The 15,707-nt window shown below is 47.5% G+C and overlaps 1 protein-coding gene across 1 annotated transcript; it reads right to left on the bottom strand.

The window, feature by feature from the left end:
- Positions 1-13,902: 13,902 nt before the first annotated feature.
- On the bottom strand, positions 13,903-15,167 carry LOC121466797 (polycomb group protein ASXL1-like). Its single transcript, XM_041707199.1, has 2 exons — positions 14,694-15,167; positions 13,903-14,388 (listed from the first exon to the last, which is right to left on the bottom strand). The coding sequence occupies exons 1-2, from the start codon at positions 15,165-15,167 to the stop codon at positions 13,903-13,905; spliced, it is 960 nt and encodes a 319-aa protein (XP_041563133.1).
- Positions 15,168-15,707: the final 540 nt, after the last annotated feature.

The raw sequence follows: 15,707 nt of genomic DNA, 5'->3' as shown, positions 1-15,707 counted from the left end.
CCAAAGTCCGGTGCCGTTCCGTTACTTCCTTCTGCCGACGGCCCTTCGCCGCTCTTTTCTATTGCTGTCCCTCTCGGACTCTCCTTGTCCTTGTCTGGTGCTCAGTGCACCACTCTCTCTCGCCGCACTACCGTTACTACGGGCGAATTCGCCGCGTAACTGGTAACTGGTAGGCCACTGCTTGCATGCGCTTACTCTGTTGCTTCTTAACTTGTGGGGAGTTATTCAACTCCTCACAACATTTAAAATTGCCAAATAAGTAATAAGCAAGTTTCTCACAAGGATCACTGGCAGGAAAGTCAGGTAAAGAAGCAGAGGTCGTTGCAAAGTAATACACAGTCGACTATTTCGTCAGGCAGGATTGCAGATATAATCCAAAACTGGGGTATGCATTTTGACGGTGCAGCTACAGAACTTCCAATAAAAGAATTTATTTACAGAATTACACTGACACTGATTCACTGCACAGAATCTTAACAACGATTTTGCAGCGGAAAACAAAAACATTCATGCATTGTTGATTGGGAAAGCCAAAAATTGGTATTGGCGATACCGCAAAGCAACAACACAAGATAACTGGAATGATTTTTATAAGGCAAATACGATTTCAGTTTAAGAAAACATGTCCAATAACGAGTTAAGAGAACAGCTCCACGCTTGTAAGCAAAAATTCGGTGAATCGTTCGAGCCTTATTATGCAGCCCTTTGTAAATTAATGGATAGACTGACAGAAAGCCTAGACGAAAGTGAGTTAGTTGAAATAGCTTAAGGAAACTTACTCACTGACGTTAAAGATCAACTACTGTTTAAAGATGTGTCGTGTCTAGCTCAACTGAGAATGTTAGTAAAAAGAAGAGAAAATTTTCTTAAGGAATTAAGAAAATTTTATTCTTTACGTACCAAATTTAAAAAGCCCAGCATCGTACAAAGTTTATACCGTAAAAGAAACCTTAATTGGAGAAGAGATAGAGGAAGAAGACACGGGAGAGATCGCTGCCATACACAAACCTTTACCACGAAGTGTTTGCTGAAAAGGTGATAGGGAAGGTCATTTGTGGGAAAACTGTCTATGAGAAAGGCGCATATTTTGTTATGGATGTGGCCTTCCCAACGTTTGTAAGCCCCTAGGTCAAGCTTTTTTACGGAAGACGGAAAACAGAAAGGAGCATCCCAGCAGAACAACAAGATGCTCCACGAAGAGTAGCTCAGTTAAACACAGATCCCGAAAGCGTTCTCCATAGATTGGAACTAAGCAATTCTCAATGCTTAGATGAGAATGACCACGAACGACTTAAAAACTATCTAAAAGTAAGGAAAAACTATTTAATGAAATTATAAGAAAACACTAAGAGAAATACGAGCATAATGTGAAATTATTTTAAGAACATCAAATTACAGAGAAAATTAGTCGTAGCTACAATAGTTCAAAATAAAGAGGACTTGAGAAGTTATGCAAAAGTCACACTGCTGAATATTAATAAGCTCGGTTTATTAGACACAGGTGTCAATATATCTTGTATAGGCTCCACATTAGTTCAAGAAGATTTTAGTCAGTATCCAAAATATAAAAACATCAAAGCTCATGTAAAAGCAGCTGATGGTAAAGCCCACAGCGTGTTGGAAATTCTACAAGTCATGGTTAAGTACAAAGATAGAGAAAATAATATGCAGTTGTATATAATTCCTTCCATTAGTCAAAGGCTTATTTTATGCATAGACTTTTGGAGAATTTTTGAATTAGCACCTGGAGTTATAAGCTCCTTGAATGTATAAACGTTATCGGAAGAGTTAAAAATTTTTTCCTTATCATAGATGGAAATTATCCAATTTGAAGCAGTTAAAAACTTATTCCGGGATTATTAAAAACAAGGTCTAGGCCGCACGCCACTCATTCAGCATGACAAAGACATTGGTGAGGCTAAAGCTGTAAAGCAACGATATTACCCCGTAAACCGCAAAAAAACTCATGTTTGGTGAAGAAACCGCATGCTAAGGTTAGGAGTAATAGGAAGCGAATGGAGTTCGCCTATAAGATTGGTAGTAAAACCCAATAAAGTTCGTCTCTGGCTTGACGCGCGGATATTGAACAACGATGCCAAAAAGGATGCCTATCTGTTGCAAAGTATTGAAGGAATTTTCGAGTATAATATCCAAACTGGTCATAAAAGACGCTTATTGGTAGATTGATTTAACTCCAGAATCAAACCATGCCCATGTCGCCATTTTCTACCATCAAATACCCAAAGGCAGAAATCCCCCACCACCCCAGCTATTAATTTTTTTGTCCTTCGAGCCGGATCGATCTGCGATTTCCAGCGGCACCGGTGAATTTCCGTCAATTTCCAGAATAATCCAAGATAAGTACGATTTTACCATTTGAAACCGATCGCCATTTTGCGACTCCACGGTTTTTTTTCCATTTACATTTTTATGTACAAGTTAACTGTGGCCAGCCGAACCAAAGTCGTTGACCACAGTTTACGTAAACATCGCTCCGGCGACTCCAAGTAGCAGTTTCCAGCTGCCTACCCTCACGTGCGGGTGCCGACGCATTCCCCCCGCATCTACGAGAGGCAACCGCAAGCCGCTAGCCGGCAATCAACTAAGACTAATTTACATATTCACTTACGTACATTTCCAGAAATATATTCACATACGTACATTTCCAGAAACATATTCACATACGTACATTTCCAGAAACATATTCGCATACGTACATTTCCAAAAACATATTCACATACGTACATTTCCAAAGCCATACATACGTACATAATTTAAAAGAATAATTTTACTTATCCACCTTTGTATATCCGTGAGACATATACATACATATACGAAAACAAAATACAATACAGTCCACAACCAAAAACATTTCCAGCAAACATCCCAGCCGTTTATGTTTGTTAACAAATAAACGCAAAGTGATCATACATATTTCAAATTAATTTATATTTTTGTCAAGTATTTGTTTTCATATATTTAAACAAGTGTATGTGAGGAATAACCAGACATAACAATAGGGCTCTACCACTAACCATACAACATATAGACTGGTCATTTCATACGACGTATTTGGACACAAAAAAACGGACCGCGGAAGGTCCACCGTTCTCACAGCAGCAGGTCCATGCACTTCGTGTGCGTTCGGGTTTTTTACTCTCTCATTCTTATTCTCATTTTTATGCTCGCGCACTCATTGCACGAGTTCAGTCGTTCAGTCGCAGAGAGGCGCTTTTTGAAGAAGGCTGCCCTGCGCTTGAATTCGTCTTTGTATGTATGCGTGATCATGCATTCTCATACACGGGAGCATGTGTGCGTTTATTTCATTTCGGCGCATCAAGAATCTTTTGTCTTTTGCCACTTTTCAAACTTGGTACCCTAAGAATATGGGCGTATTTACTATTGGGTTATGATATAAATATTAATATTATATGTTATAATATATTTTTTTAATATTTCAGCATACATTTTATTTTTGTTTACAAATTCAAATCAGTGGTAGCAGTAAAATGTTTTACATATATGTATGTATTCGAATTTATAGAAATCAGTCCACTGAGATGGGAACAGGGCATATCGCAGTCGTGTCACTTGAAACACCGACTGCTCTTCAGTGGTTGAGAAAACTTCAAACTAAATCAATTCTTGTCGATGTTTTGCGAGCGGTTGGTGCCTGCATACCCTATCGACGATTGCTTTTAAGGGGAGCGGGCTTTTAGGACACTTGTTTTAAATGTTATGTTTAGTGATCTTTGGTTGATTTATTTTTTAATGATTCGCAGTGTTATTTTAATTGTAATATATAAAAAAAAATTTTCCGGGAGATGCAAAAAAAAAATAAAGAATATATACAAAGTTTGAGCAACCAATTCCACTTGGGGCAGTGGAAATATTCAACAGGTTTATTGTTACATTCCATTCATACCGTCCCATATATGGCATAAAGTAATATTATTGATTATTATTTATAAACATCAGTGCGCCATTCCACACACAAAATAATAATAAATAACTCAAGCAAGTAACCTGAGGGCAAACAAAACATAATTAAATATATAATATACGAAACCAATATTAACCAATTCATATTAAAATAAATTTGGCACCAATATCAATACCATTGATTTTAATAGAAATTTGTTAGAACGTTAGAACTTCCGCAGTTTATGTCAACAATCCTAGGATAACCTCGGTCGAAAACTTTTCCACCTCAACGCTAAAACTAGCGGCGAGGCTAAGGCAATCGTAGCCAAATCCCCTCTTACAAATGAGGGTTCCGATTCAGCATGGGAAGCGCTTCGAGACCGTTTCGAAATCAAGAGATTGCTAGTAAATAGCCAGCTCAAACTCCTTTTTAATTTGGGTTCCGAATCTGGCCAGGCACTGAAAGACCTACAGAGCACAATCCAAGGGTGTTTGATAGCGCTGGCTCATTCTAACATTTCCACAGAGAACTGGGACTGTCTCCTGGTATTTCTGTGCGCCAGTAGATTGCCGAAACTAACCCTTTCCCTATGGGAGCAGTCCCTTTCATCCAAGTCCGACATTCCGACCTGGGATTCGCTAAGGCGAACGATACCGAACGCTAGAGGCGATTGAGGATATGAAACCCTATCACAGCAATCACTCTAACGATAAGAGTCAACCCCTTTCCCAGGAAGCTCAACTCCGTCGAAGCCAAGGTAGTTACTTAACCAAAGAATTGCGATCTGTGCACAAAAGAGAATCATCCAGTGCGCCTATGCCAGCGTTTTCTCCAGATGTCTGTGGATGCGCGAACAATCTACATAAAAAAACAGCTTTTGCTTCGCTAGAGGACACCAGCTGCGTGAATGTACTAGCACTCACAGCTGTTTCACGTGCCGAGCTCGGCATCATACACTGTTGCATAAAGGCAACCCCATTTCCCGTGGGTCAACTTCCGCAATTAGTTCTTCTGCAAGCCCTCCAAATCCAGCGGTGCAAGGGTCGCCAACAGTCTACCGGTGCTATAGCGGTTTTGCTAGGCACGGCCATTGATATACGCCACTTGGGATTGAACTACAGGGCTCGAGCCCTAATAGACTCGGGTTCTGAGGCAACGTTTATTCCGGAACGCCTGTTCAACCTGATTAAGCTGCCATTCCGCCTTATCCAAGCCCAAGTTTCGGGCTTAAATCAGACCGTTTCCGCTTAGGCGACCAGGCTCTGCCATTTTTCTATTCGAGCCCCTAACAAGCCAGGCCTTCAGCTAGAAACCACAGCTTACGTTTTGCCCGAACTGGCTGGAATGCTTCCGTCGCACCCAATTCCACGAGATGCGCTGGTTGATTTACCGTCCATTCCCCTGGCAGATCCAACATTTTTAGAGAGTTCCCAGATAGATGTTCTGATCGGAGCCGATATTTTACCGTCCGTGTTGCTGAGCGGCACGCGCACCAAATTTGCGGCTCTCTGCTAGGACAGGAAAGTATTTTCGGCTGGGTGCTTACCGGCCCAGTGTCCAACGCATCAAGCCAAAAGCGGGCAGCAGCGTTCACGACCCAGATAGCCGAAACGAGTGAAAGGGTCTTAGAAAAACTTCTCACTATGTTTTGGAAGGTGGAGAATATACCAACAAAGAGGGTAAAGGAATCCGATTCCTATTGCGAGAGCAATTTTCTCCAAACCACCACTAGAGACGCAAGCAGGAAATACGTGGTAACGTTACCGTTTCGCGAGCCCGAAAATTTCGGATCCGAATTGGGGCACTCGCGATCCATTGCCCTAGCTCATCTTCTTAGGAACGAAAACCGTTTGAAAAGAGATTTTCCACTAAAAGAGCAATATGACTCAGACATTCAAGAGTATTTGGATCTGGGCCACATGAGAGAAGTTCCCCCGTCTTACGATACTCCAAACTATTATCTTCCACACCATGCTGTGATCAAACCCGAGAGCTCCACCACCAAACTTCGCGTGGTATTCAATGCTTCTAGCCCTTCAGCAAATGGGACGAGTTTGAACGATATTCTTCATGCTGGTCCAGTCCTACAATCTGATTTCCAGTACGTGTTCAGTGCAGACATTACAAAAATGTACCGTCAAATCTGGGTCGATCCCAAGCACACGCCGTTCCAAAGAATTTTATTCCGGAATAAAGAAGGACAAGTAAGCGATTTCGAGCTAAAAACCGTCACCTTTGGTGTCACCGTTTCTGGCACTTCGCGTACTCCAACAATTGGAGGTGGAGAATATACCAACTGAAAATTTAATACTGTTTTGTATTAACGACGCGAAAACTTGGGACTGATGTTAAATTGCGAATTTGTGAAAACTATTTCGAAAACACGACGAAAAGGAGTGGCTACGATGACGTTCGATTGATCACTGACTATTATATTTCAAGAATTTCTCTTAGAACCTAACTTATGCTACGGTGGCGAGAGACGGGGCGAATTCGCAAGAACGAACGGACGAAAGCTTTATTGGCTCCCGCTCTCGCCCTACAACTAGTGATTTAAATACAAGCGGCAAGTGCGCAAACACCGCCCCATCTGAAGGGACGACGTCCTTTAGCCCAGAAGGGGCAACAAGGCCAGTCGGTGGACAGCTCGCCGATATTCCCCGTCCTGCGTCCTGACGTCCGCCACGCGAACCTTGCTATCGGCGCCGCCGTGCACCGCTACCACTCGTCCAATCCTCCACTGCTGGGGCGGGAGGTTGTCTTCTGCGACGACGACGAGCGCTCCCACGACGAGGTTGGGCTCCCCCTGGTGCCATTTGGACCGCTGCTGGAGGCTGGAGATGTACTTCCAGGACCATCGCTGCCAAAACCTGTGCCTGATAGACGAGACACCTAGCCATCGTCGCAAGCAGGTCGGGCTGATCTGGTCCGAGATCGCCGCTGATGGTGGGGCCAGAAGAGGGCCGCCGATGAGCAGATGCCCGGGGGTCAGGGCCTCGCCGTCGTTCGGGTCGCTGCTTAGAGCGCCGAGGGGCCTGGAGTTGAGCACGGCCTCCACGCTGGTGAGCAGAGTTCCGAGCTCCTCCGCGTTCACGAGGTCTTGGGCTACCGTCCGAAGGAACAGGTGCTTTGCAGACTTCACACCTGCCTCCCATAGTCCGCCGAAGTGCGGTGCTCTGGGCGGTATGAACGTAATCTCGCATCCTTTTTTGATGTGAATGTTTCAATACCGCCCCTCTGCTCCTCCAGACGGGCTCGGAACTCTCTCATGTGGCGATCTGCGCCGACGAAATTGGTGACGTTGTCGCACCAAAACTTCTCCGGAATCCCGCGACGACTCACGAACCTTTGAAATGCCAACAAGAACGCATCAGTGGTTAGGTCAGCCACTAATTCTAAGTGGACCGCTTTGGACGCAAAACAGACGAACAAGGCCACGTACGACTTGTACGGTGGCTTACCACGGATACGATACGTTGTGCTGAAGGGACCACAAAAATCAACGCCACAAATATTGAACGGGCGGAGAGCTCGAAATCTATTTGCTGGCAAGTTTCCCATAATTTGCGTCAAGAGTTTCGGCTTACAGCGAAAGCAGCGCATACACGACCGAAATGTTCGTCGGCAGACTTCTCGAGCATTAACTAGCGAGATTTTCTTGCGCAGACGACTTACGAGAGCTCGTGGGCCAGCGTGACAGTTCGTAACGTGCAGGTATGACACATAGGATCTGACGAACTGTGAGCTTTTAGACAGCAACAATGGGAATTTGGCTTCGTACGGGAAGGAGCATTCAATAACCGACCCCCAACTCGTAGCAATGTCGAGGAGCACCAATGTAATTTATTTTCCTGAAGAAAAGGGTTTAACTTTTTAATATTCGTTGCTACCTGTTTATTTTTCCGAATTTTACTTATGTCGTCCCTGAATTCGTGAAATTGGATAACTTTAACAATTTTATCAAATGCGAAATCCAGTTCTCTTGGCGAAATACTTTTTTCAAAGGGCTTCGACACCTTTCTGCACCTTTGAATAAAACGAAAAACCCACACGAACACTCTCAGAAGCTTCAGGTGCGACGAAAAGGACTCTATTTTCTGAAGCACATAATTTGGCTCTGGGCTGACTACGAGAGCTATTGCGGATTTGCGTAGCTCCATCGACATTACATCAGCCGGCAGTTCGAAATGTTTATTTACAGGCCAATTATTTTCTGAGTCTAGCAAAAACGAAGGCCCACCGAACCAAATGGACGTTGTAAGCTCCTCTACGTCACATCCTCGGGACACTATGTCTGCCGGGTTGACTTTCGTGGGAACGTGTCTCCAAATTGCTTTCTCCGACCACTCCTGAATTTCTGCAACCCGGTTCGAAACAAAAACCGACAACGACGAGGGATGGGTTTTAATCCAGTGTAAAGTGATCGCGGAGTCTGTCCACAGGAAAACATTCTCAATGGGAGAATTTAGCAATGGCCTGACACGATTATAGAGATCTGCTAAAAGGTGAGCTGCACACAGCTCAAGGCGAGGCAAAGTTTTCGTCTTGAGGGGAGCTACTTTCGATTTGGCGGTCAATAAAGGCACTTTCAAACATTCAGCAGTTTGAGTCCGAACGTAGATGCACGCTCCATACGCTCGCATGGAAGCGTCAGCGAAACCATGTATTTGAATCGGGACTTGTGGATCTGTGTTGACGAATCGCGATACCTTAATTTTAGGCAGCTGCAGAAGCGTCGCTTTAAACGTCTCCCACGACGTGAGCAACTGCATCGGTAGCGACTCGTCCCAATCTAATTTTCGAAGCCACAGTTCCTGCAACAACATCTTTGCCTTTGTGACCAAAGGACACAAGAGGCCAAGTGGGTCGAAAAGTCGAGCAGTCACCGATAAAATATTTCGTTTTGTCGCGCGAAGATCCAGGAAAGAGTCATCCAACCGAAATTGAAAGTAATCTTTAACCGGTAACCAAACCACGCCAAGGGTCTTGGTTACGTCTGAGGTTGCCATAAGTGGCTTCACAAGGCGATATCAGATGCGGATAACTCTTGGCAGTTTGAAAACCACTTGCCAATTCAAAGCCTGCCTCTTGCAAGACCTGAGAAACTTCGTCTCGAAGGCTTTGCAGGTCCTCAACGCATCCGGCGCCAGTCAACAAATCGTCAACATAAAAATCATTCTGAATAACCTTTGCGGCGTTTGGATGAGTTGTTTGCGCCATCTCTCCTAGCCGCATTAAGCACCGAATCGCCAAAAAGGGTGCTGGCGAAGCTCCATATGTAACGGTGTTCAACTTAAAGATTTTCAGGGACTCAGAAGGATCTCGTCTCCATACTACGAGCTGGAAGTTACGATCAGCTTCGTCCACCATCACTTGGCGATACATCTTTTTGACGTCGGCCGCAAGGGCAAACTTATGCAATCTAAACCGAAGCAGAGTCGAGTACAGCTCCTCTTGAATAGTTGGGCCTACCATCAAGATGTCATTCAACGCTACTTTGTGGCCGTAAAACGCATTAATGCGGAATGAAATAGTGCGGAGTTTCGGAATTTTGTCATTGGTTGTCCTCCACCAGTGTCCCAGTGAAACATATTCCTCCATGAATTCAATAAACATCTTCTTCAGCGAAGGGTCCTTTGACAATTTCCTTTCTAGCGACAAAAATCTACGTTTCGCAACTTCGTATGACGAACCAAGAGTATTTGGGTCAGATTTAAACGGTAAACGAACCTAAAATCTACCGGATGACAATCTTTGAGTATTTTTCTCAAAGTGTTGTTGACAGAGTTGTTGCTCAGGAGTATGGACTTTAGCCTTGGGCGGCAAGTCCTCCACAGACCAAAATTTCTGCAGGGTTGTGTCAATTGACTCCAACGCTTCCTCCTGGCAGCTGAGATGTACCATTTTTTCAGCGTTTTTATTACTTTCAGAGGCACATCTGCCTGACACTATCCAGCCGAAAACTGTCTTTTGTAGGATGGGGAATTCAGGCCCCTGCTTTATCTGGCCAATAGATAAAAGTTCAAAGAATGTTTTAGCGCCGATAAGCATATCTAATTTTTGGGGCTTGAAGAAGAATGGATCTGCCAACTGAATATTTTCAGGCACCCTCCACCCGCTGGTGTTCACCGCTTGATCCGGACGATAACCAGAAATATTTTTCATAATCAAAAAATCGGACGACAATTGGCTGTTCCCTACTCGCGACTTCACAATCGTGTGTATTTTTTTTGTGGCTTGGGCATTAGTTCCACCAATGCCTCGCAAGCTCATGCACACGTCCTCTCTTGTTAATTTGAGCCTCTGAGCGAGCTCGTCGGTTACAAAGTTTATTTGTGAACCAGAGTCGAGCAACGCTCGAGCTGATACAAACTCGCCGCTTTTTGTTTGGACGCTCACAACAGCAGTTGCAAGAATGAATCGATCCGATGCATTCGCATGCAAAACATGCGACGTGGATGGAGACTCCTGCATGAGCGTGCGCTGAGAAGGGGGTGGCAACGCAAGATTTGTGTTTGGGGAATATATGTGTAGCAAAGTGTGATGTGAGGAATTGCACACTCTACATCTGTTCGGATTGCATTTTTTGACCGTGTGACCCTTTCTTAAGCAGTTAATGCATAAGGGTGCTCTTTTAGCGAAATCGAATCTTTGCTGAACTGTTAGGGCTGCGAAGGAAGCGCAGTTTCCAATCTGATGTTCAGCTGAGTTGCAATACAGAGTCGTTCCTGGCAGCGACAAACGAAAAACTCCTATTTCCATTCTTCTTAGGGTTAAATTGGGTCTTTTGAACAGTTTTGGGCTTGGAAGCCTCTTCTGCTACCATGTGTTGGTATCGCCTGTTGAGGGCCGCCTCACATTCGCTCCAAAGTGGAAGCGAAGTATAATCTAACTGTTCTTCCCATTTTCTTTTAGTTTCTGCATCGACCTTGCTCATTACCAGATGTATTAAAATAGCATTAGTAATGCGTCTATCATCCCCAATGGACAGCAAGGAATCATACAAGGCTGTGATCGTGTCGATGAGGGTTCTCAAGGCTGTAGCTGAAGGCTGGGAAATTTTTTGCAAATTAAAAAGTGTCGATATGTTATCAAAAAAAATAAGACAATCATTATCGTATCGTTTTCAATATTGTGTAAAGTGTCATCTTTGTCAACGAAAGTTTCGAAAAGGCTTATAAAATTTTTAAATTCGGAGTGTTTTCCGCTAAAAGTTGGGAGAGCAACGCTCGGTAGACGGCATTGAGGCGGGCGATTTGCTGGCGGAGCGGATTTCTCGATAATATTTTGTTTGCACTTGTTTAAAATTTAAATCAGCAATGACTTTGTCATTACGGCCCTCTCTCCCAACTCTTCGCGGTATACGTCTTTTGTATCTTTTACTTCTATTTGGCTTTGCAAAAGGGAAGCATTTTCAATGTGCGTATTTAGAATCTCTAATCGACACTCAAGCTCGACCGGATTTACTGATAATTTAGCTTCTTTTAAGTGGCGATAAGTTCGGTTAATACTTTTCATGCAAACATCTCGTTGGTGTTTATTTGTTAAATAATATAATAAAAAATCAACGAGTAATATACCGATCGCACACGGTGTAAGGGAGCTAAGTGCCGAGAGAATTACAGCGAAAAAACTCTAAATAGGGTTTTTATATTTTTTATGTAAACCCAGCGACAGTATATGCCGCACGCACGCACTGTAGGGGAGCTAACAAACGTTTAGGCAGACCAAAAATTGCTGCAGCGATCGAGAACGAAAACGACCAAAGATAACTCGAAATAGCGACAGCGGTGTCGGTGTGCGTGTGTATGTGTACGCGGCTAGCGGCTCTTCCTAAGCAAATGCTAACGGAGAATGATACACTGACCGATAACTAAGAGCAACGAATATATAAGCCTGACGCCGAAATGCGCGCAAAAATTATGAAAAGCGCGGGAAAATTGGAAAAGCGCGGAAAAATTCTGAAAAGCGCGGGAAAATGTTCAGACAAACTGCGGCGAAATTTGTTGCCGCTAATATTTGTATTCTCGCTCGCTACGTTAACGGGCGGCTAGCTCAGAGAGGTTATGGGTTCGTTCCACCAAATTTATATTGGGTGATTGCCTTTGACCAATGAATAACGCAAGAGTTCTGTTGGGATCGTAACTGTCTTTATTCGTCTCCTTGTACAAGCCTCGCGGCTCTTCAGCTGCTGCTGCTCCTCGTCATCGTCCTCTGCGGCGTCGCTCCTCGTCGCTGTCCTTCGCGGCGTCGCTCCTCGTCGTCGACTGCTTGCTGGTATCTGCCTCGTGACGGCTCCTTCGAGACTCTGGATGTTATGCGAACCTCACTATCGGGACCGGCAAGGTGTTTCGCCTAGCAGGTAGAACGCCGTTCTGCCTTTTCGCCTAGCCACCTTTATCGCAGGCTCCCTAAGTTGGTCCGGATTGTGTCGGCAAGGTGTATCGCCTAGCCGGTTGAACTCGGTTCGACCTCTTCGCCCAGCCACCTTTATCGCAGACTCCACGCAAGGACTCCCTGAGTTCGATTTAACCACGACCTAGCACCCGTTGGATCTCAGCGTTGAAGCCTCAGCCTTGTAGATTCTCAGTCGTTCGGCGTCTCGACTTTGCGATCTTGATCCTGGTACTCGGCACTTGATTAACTTGCTACTGGTCTCGCGTACACGCACTCGCTTTGATTCTCGCACTATTACTCTCCGTGTGCTGCGCTTGCGCCGCCTTTTATAGCCTGTGATGGTCCCGTTATTTCCCTTTTCCAGCTCGCGTGATCGGGTCCAAGGTCCACTGCCGCACCATTAGTTCACGGTGCGTCCTCTTTGTGCGGGTCCGAAGTCCGCCAATTTACCGTTCGACCCGGTTGCCCTTGCCGTATGAGGGTCCAATGTCCAGCGTGGTACCGTTAGTCCACGGTGTCTCCGCCTTGCCCGGGTCCAAGGTCCGTTGTTTACCGTTTGACCTTGTTGCCCTTGATTCCTCCGGCATTCTCGCCTCCTTCGCTGTTACTATGCAGCTCTCCTGCCTTGGAATTTGTGGGGAGTTTTAAGACTCCTCACATTTCCCCCTTTCTTCGGAAATGTTATGAAAGTGGTGATCTCCCCGCCCCTGTTGTTCGTTCATTCAAATTCCCCGCCCAAACTCGTTCTCCTCGTGACCCTATATAGTTCCCCAAAAGACTTCAACTTTCCCTGAGCTGCCCTCGTAAGACTCCCCCAAGACAGCGCTCTGAAAGACCTTTAACTTTCTCATGACTGTGCTGCGTTAGCCTGTTCCCCAGACAGTTCCCCGAAAGACTTGAACTTTCCCAAAACTGCATCTCGTTCCTTCGTAATTCCCCGCGTAGAATTTGAATTTCCCGCCCAGACATTTTCCCGTGTTTGAAATCACCATTCCGATTCCCGTCGTCTGGCCACTCTACTGACCCTGTCTCGATCGCACTTATCGATAGTGGGTCCAGCATTGCCATCGTTGTTGCCGTTATCGTTTCCGTTGTCTTAAGTTGAATCCGTGTGACCGTTTCTTGAGAAATCCAGTATTTTTTGTACCCATCGATCGCAACTATCGATCGACCGCCTATCGCCTGGCGCCCCCGTCCCTAATTTCCTCACGGCCTCGTTGTTTTGAAAAAACTGGTAAGTAAACTTGCTGATGATAGTTTTCCTTTAATTAACGACTTTTTTCTTTACAGCGACACCATGACCATGATGCCCCTGACATGTCTCGGGGTGCTGACCCTGGACCGCGTGCCCCGGGAGACCCTTGCGGCGGCAAGTGACCCCCCTCGCCCTACGCCTGCGGCAGCCTCGGGTTTTCTGCCGGCCCGCGTGCTTGGCCCGCGATTCCCCCCCTCGCCGCCCCCCGTTCCGCGATCGGCTGCTGCGGCGGACCACTCTTTTTTTTCCTGTGTTGTGCCTTGTTGTGATCCCCTGCCCAAAAAATAACTGCTGGGCTCAAATGCTGTTATCTGATTATTGGGCCTTAAACACCCGCACCCGGCCCCCTGCTTACTTGACTCGGTAGCGCTGTCCCTCCTCCAGCACGAGCTTGGCCCACCTGGCCTTCCTCTGCCTCCCTCGCTGTCGCTGCGCATCTTCGGCCACCCGCGCCGGCCAATCCGCCTCCGGAACCTCCCCCCACGGTTCCGCGCCCTCCGACTGCTGTCTCCGCAGCGTCGGCCTCGCCGGTGGGGCTCGCGACTCCGGGCACGAAGTCTGCCGCGCCAGCTTCGGGGGGTGGCGCCGTGTCCCGCGACGTCTCCGGCGGTGTTGGCCACTCCCTTGGCCCCTTCTCCAGCCCCTCCTGGGCCTCGCGTTCCTCCTCGGTCGTTACCTCCAGCCCCGCGCGATCGGCCGTCTCCGCGACGCGTTTCGTCGACCTGGCCCTCGGATCGCGCGGGCTCAGCGGTGGTGGGCGCCGCCACTCGATGGCTTCGATGGCCTCTCGCATCCTGGCCTCCTCTGCTGCCTCCTCGGGCGCGGGCCACGACCACGTGACCGTCTGCTGATGCAGACCCCCTGCGGCGGCTGTGGCTGCTCCTGCGGCGGCTGCGGCTGCTCCTGCGGCGGCTGTGGGTGCTCCTGCGGCGGCTGCGGCTGCCCCTGCGGCGGCTGTGGCTGCTCCTGTGGCGGCTGCGGCGGCTCCCACAGTGCGGCCTCCTCGGCCTCGGCGTTCCTCAGCCTCTGCTGCCACGCGGCGACTGCTGCACTCCTCGCCGCCCGCCGGGCCTCCCATTGGCGGACAGTGACCGCCCGCGCCTCCAATATACGAACCCACTCCTTGGGCTCGCCCGACGGTGGTATCTGCCCTAGGCAGATCCTCCCGAGCCCTGCCGTCGCCCTGCTCAACCGGCGGAAGATCATCCGGTCCCTCGCAGCTCGCCGCGCCACGTCGTCCTCGTCCGAGGACACCTCGGGACTGACGGTCTCCGTCCCGTCCTCCTCCTCCTCACTCGCGTCCTCTGGCCCACTCTCATCGGAAGAGATGGCGACGACCTCTGCGATCTCCGTCGCGTCTGCGCCTGGGTCCTCCTCCTCGGACGGCAGCTCCACGTCCGAGATCTCCCCGGTGGCCTCCTCGTCCGCCTCGCTGACCGGTGACGGGGATCGCGACACCAGGGGGGACGCCAGAAGCTGGAGAACGGAATCGGAGTCCCGCCTCCACTTCGCCACTGGCTGTTCCCTGGCGCGCTCCTCCCTCACCTCGCGTTCCACTCGCGATTGGGTGTTGCTTTTACGTGCGCTCATGATGGTTATCTTTATTAGAAAGACCTGCACCATGCAGCGCCGTCGCTGACGAAACCTCGGTTCTTCCGCGTATCCTCGGTTCCGTTATTCGCAGAGACGTGTACCGGTAACGGGACTCGCTCTCCGCTCTGTGTCCGTGTAACGTTTACAAGTAACGGTGCATTCCGTGTACAAGCCTCCTACGCAACCCGTGCATGTGTGTGTTTAGCCGGTAACGGTGGCTACGGCTTTTTAAACCCTCCCTGTCCCGCTCTCGCGCTCCTGATGTGTGTGCCTGTGTGTGTGTGCTTGACCGTTAATTTCGATACTGTGTATCGTCCTCCCCCTTTCTTCGGTTAGGGTACAGTGCTCCTCCGATACGCCGGATTTGTTGAGACTGCCCCTCTTTGCTTTGGGGTTTTAACTGGCTTGTGTGTGTTTTCCTTTCTTTGCCCGTGTGTTCGTGCCGCAGGTTGCAAATAACCGGAGAATCGAAATTAATTATTTTAAACGGTCCCTCGTATCTGGGGGCCAGTTTCGCCGCGAATCCTTCTGCCGCCT

Source organism: Drosophila elegans, unplaced genomic scaffold (genome assembly GCF_018152505.1).
Source record: "Drosophila elegans isolate 14027-0461.03 unplaced genomic scaffold, ASM1815250v1 contig_153, whole genome shotgun sequence".
NCBI classification, from domain to species: domain Eukaryota; kingdom Metazoa; phylum Arthropoda; class Insecta; order Diptera; family Drosophilidae; genus Drosophila; species Drosophila elegans.
Note: the sequence above shows the minus strand (reverse complement) of the source record. Positions and strands in the feature narration are given on the sequence as shown.

What these genes read in the sequence shown, in the direction of transcription:
- LOC121466797 (XM_041707199.1), bottom strand. Translation starts at nt 15,167, where the DNA reads ATGAGCGCACGTAAAAGCAACACCCAATCGCGAGTGGAACGCGAGGTG. An exon ending in CGGGCGAGCCCAAGGAGTGG is followed by an intron (nt 14,389 to 14,693) that starts GTTCGTATATTG and finishes GCGCCCGAGGAG; the next exon opens with GCAGCAGAGGAGGCCAGGAT.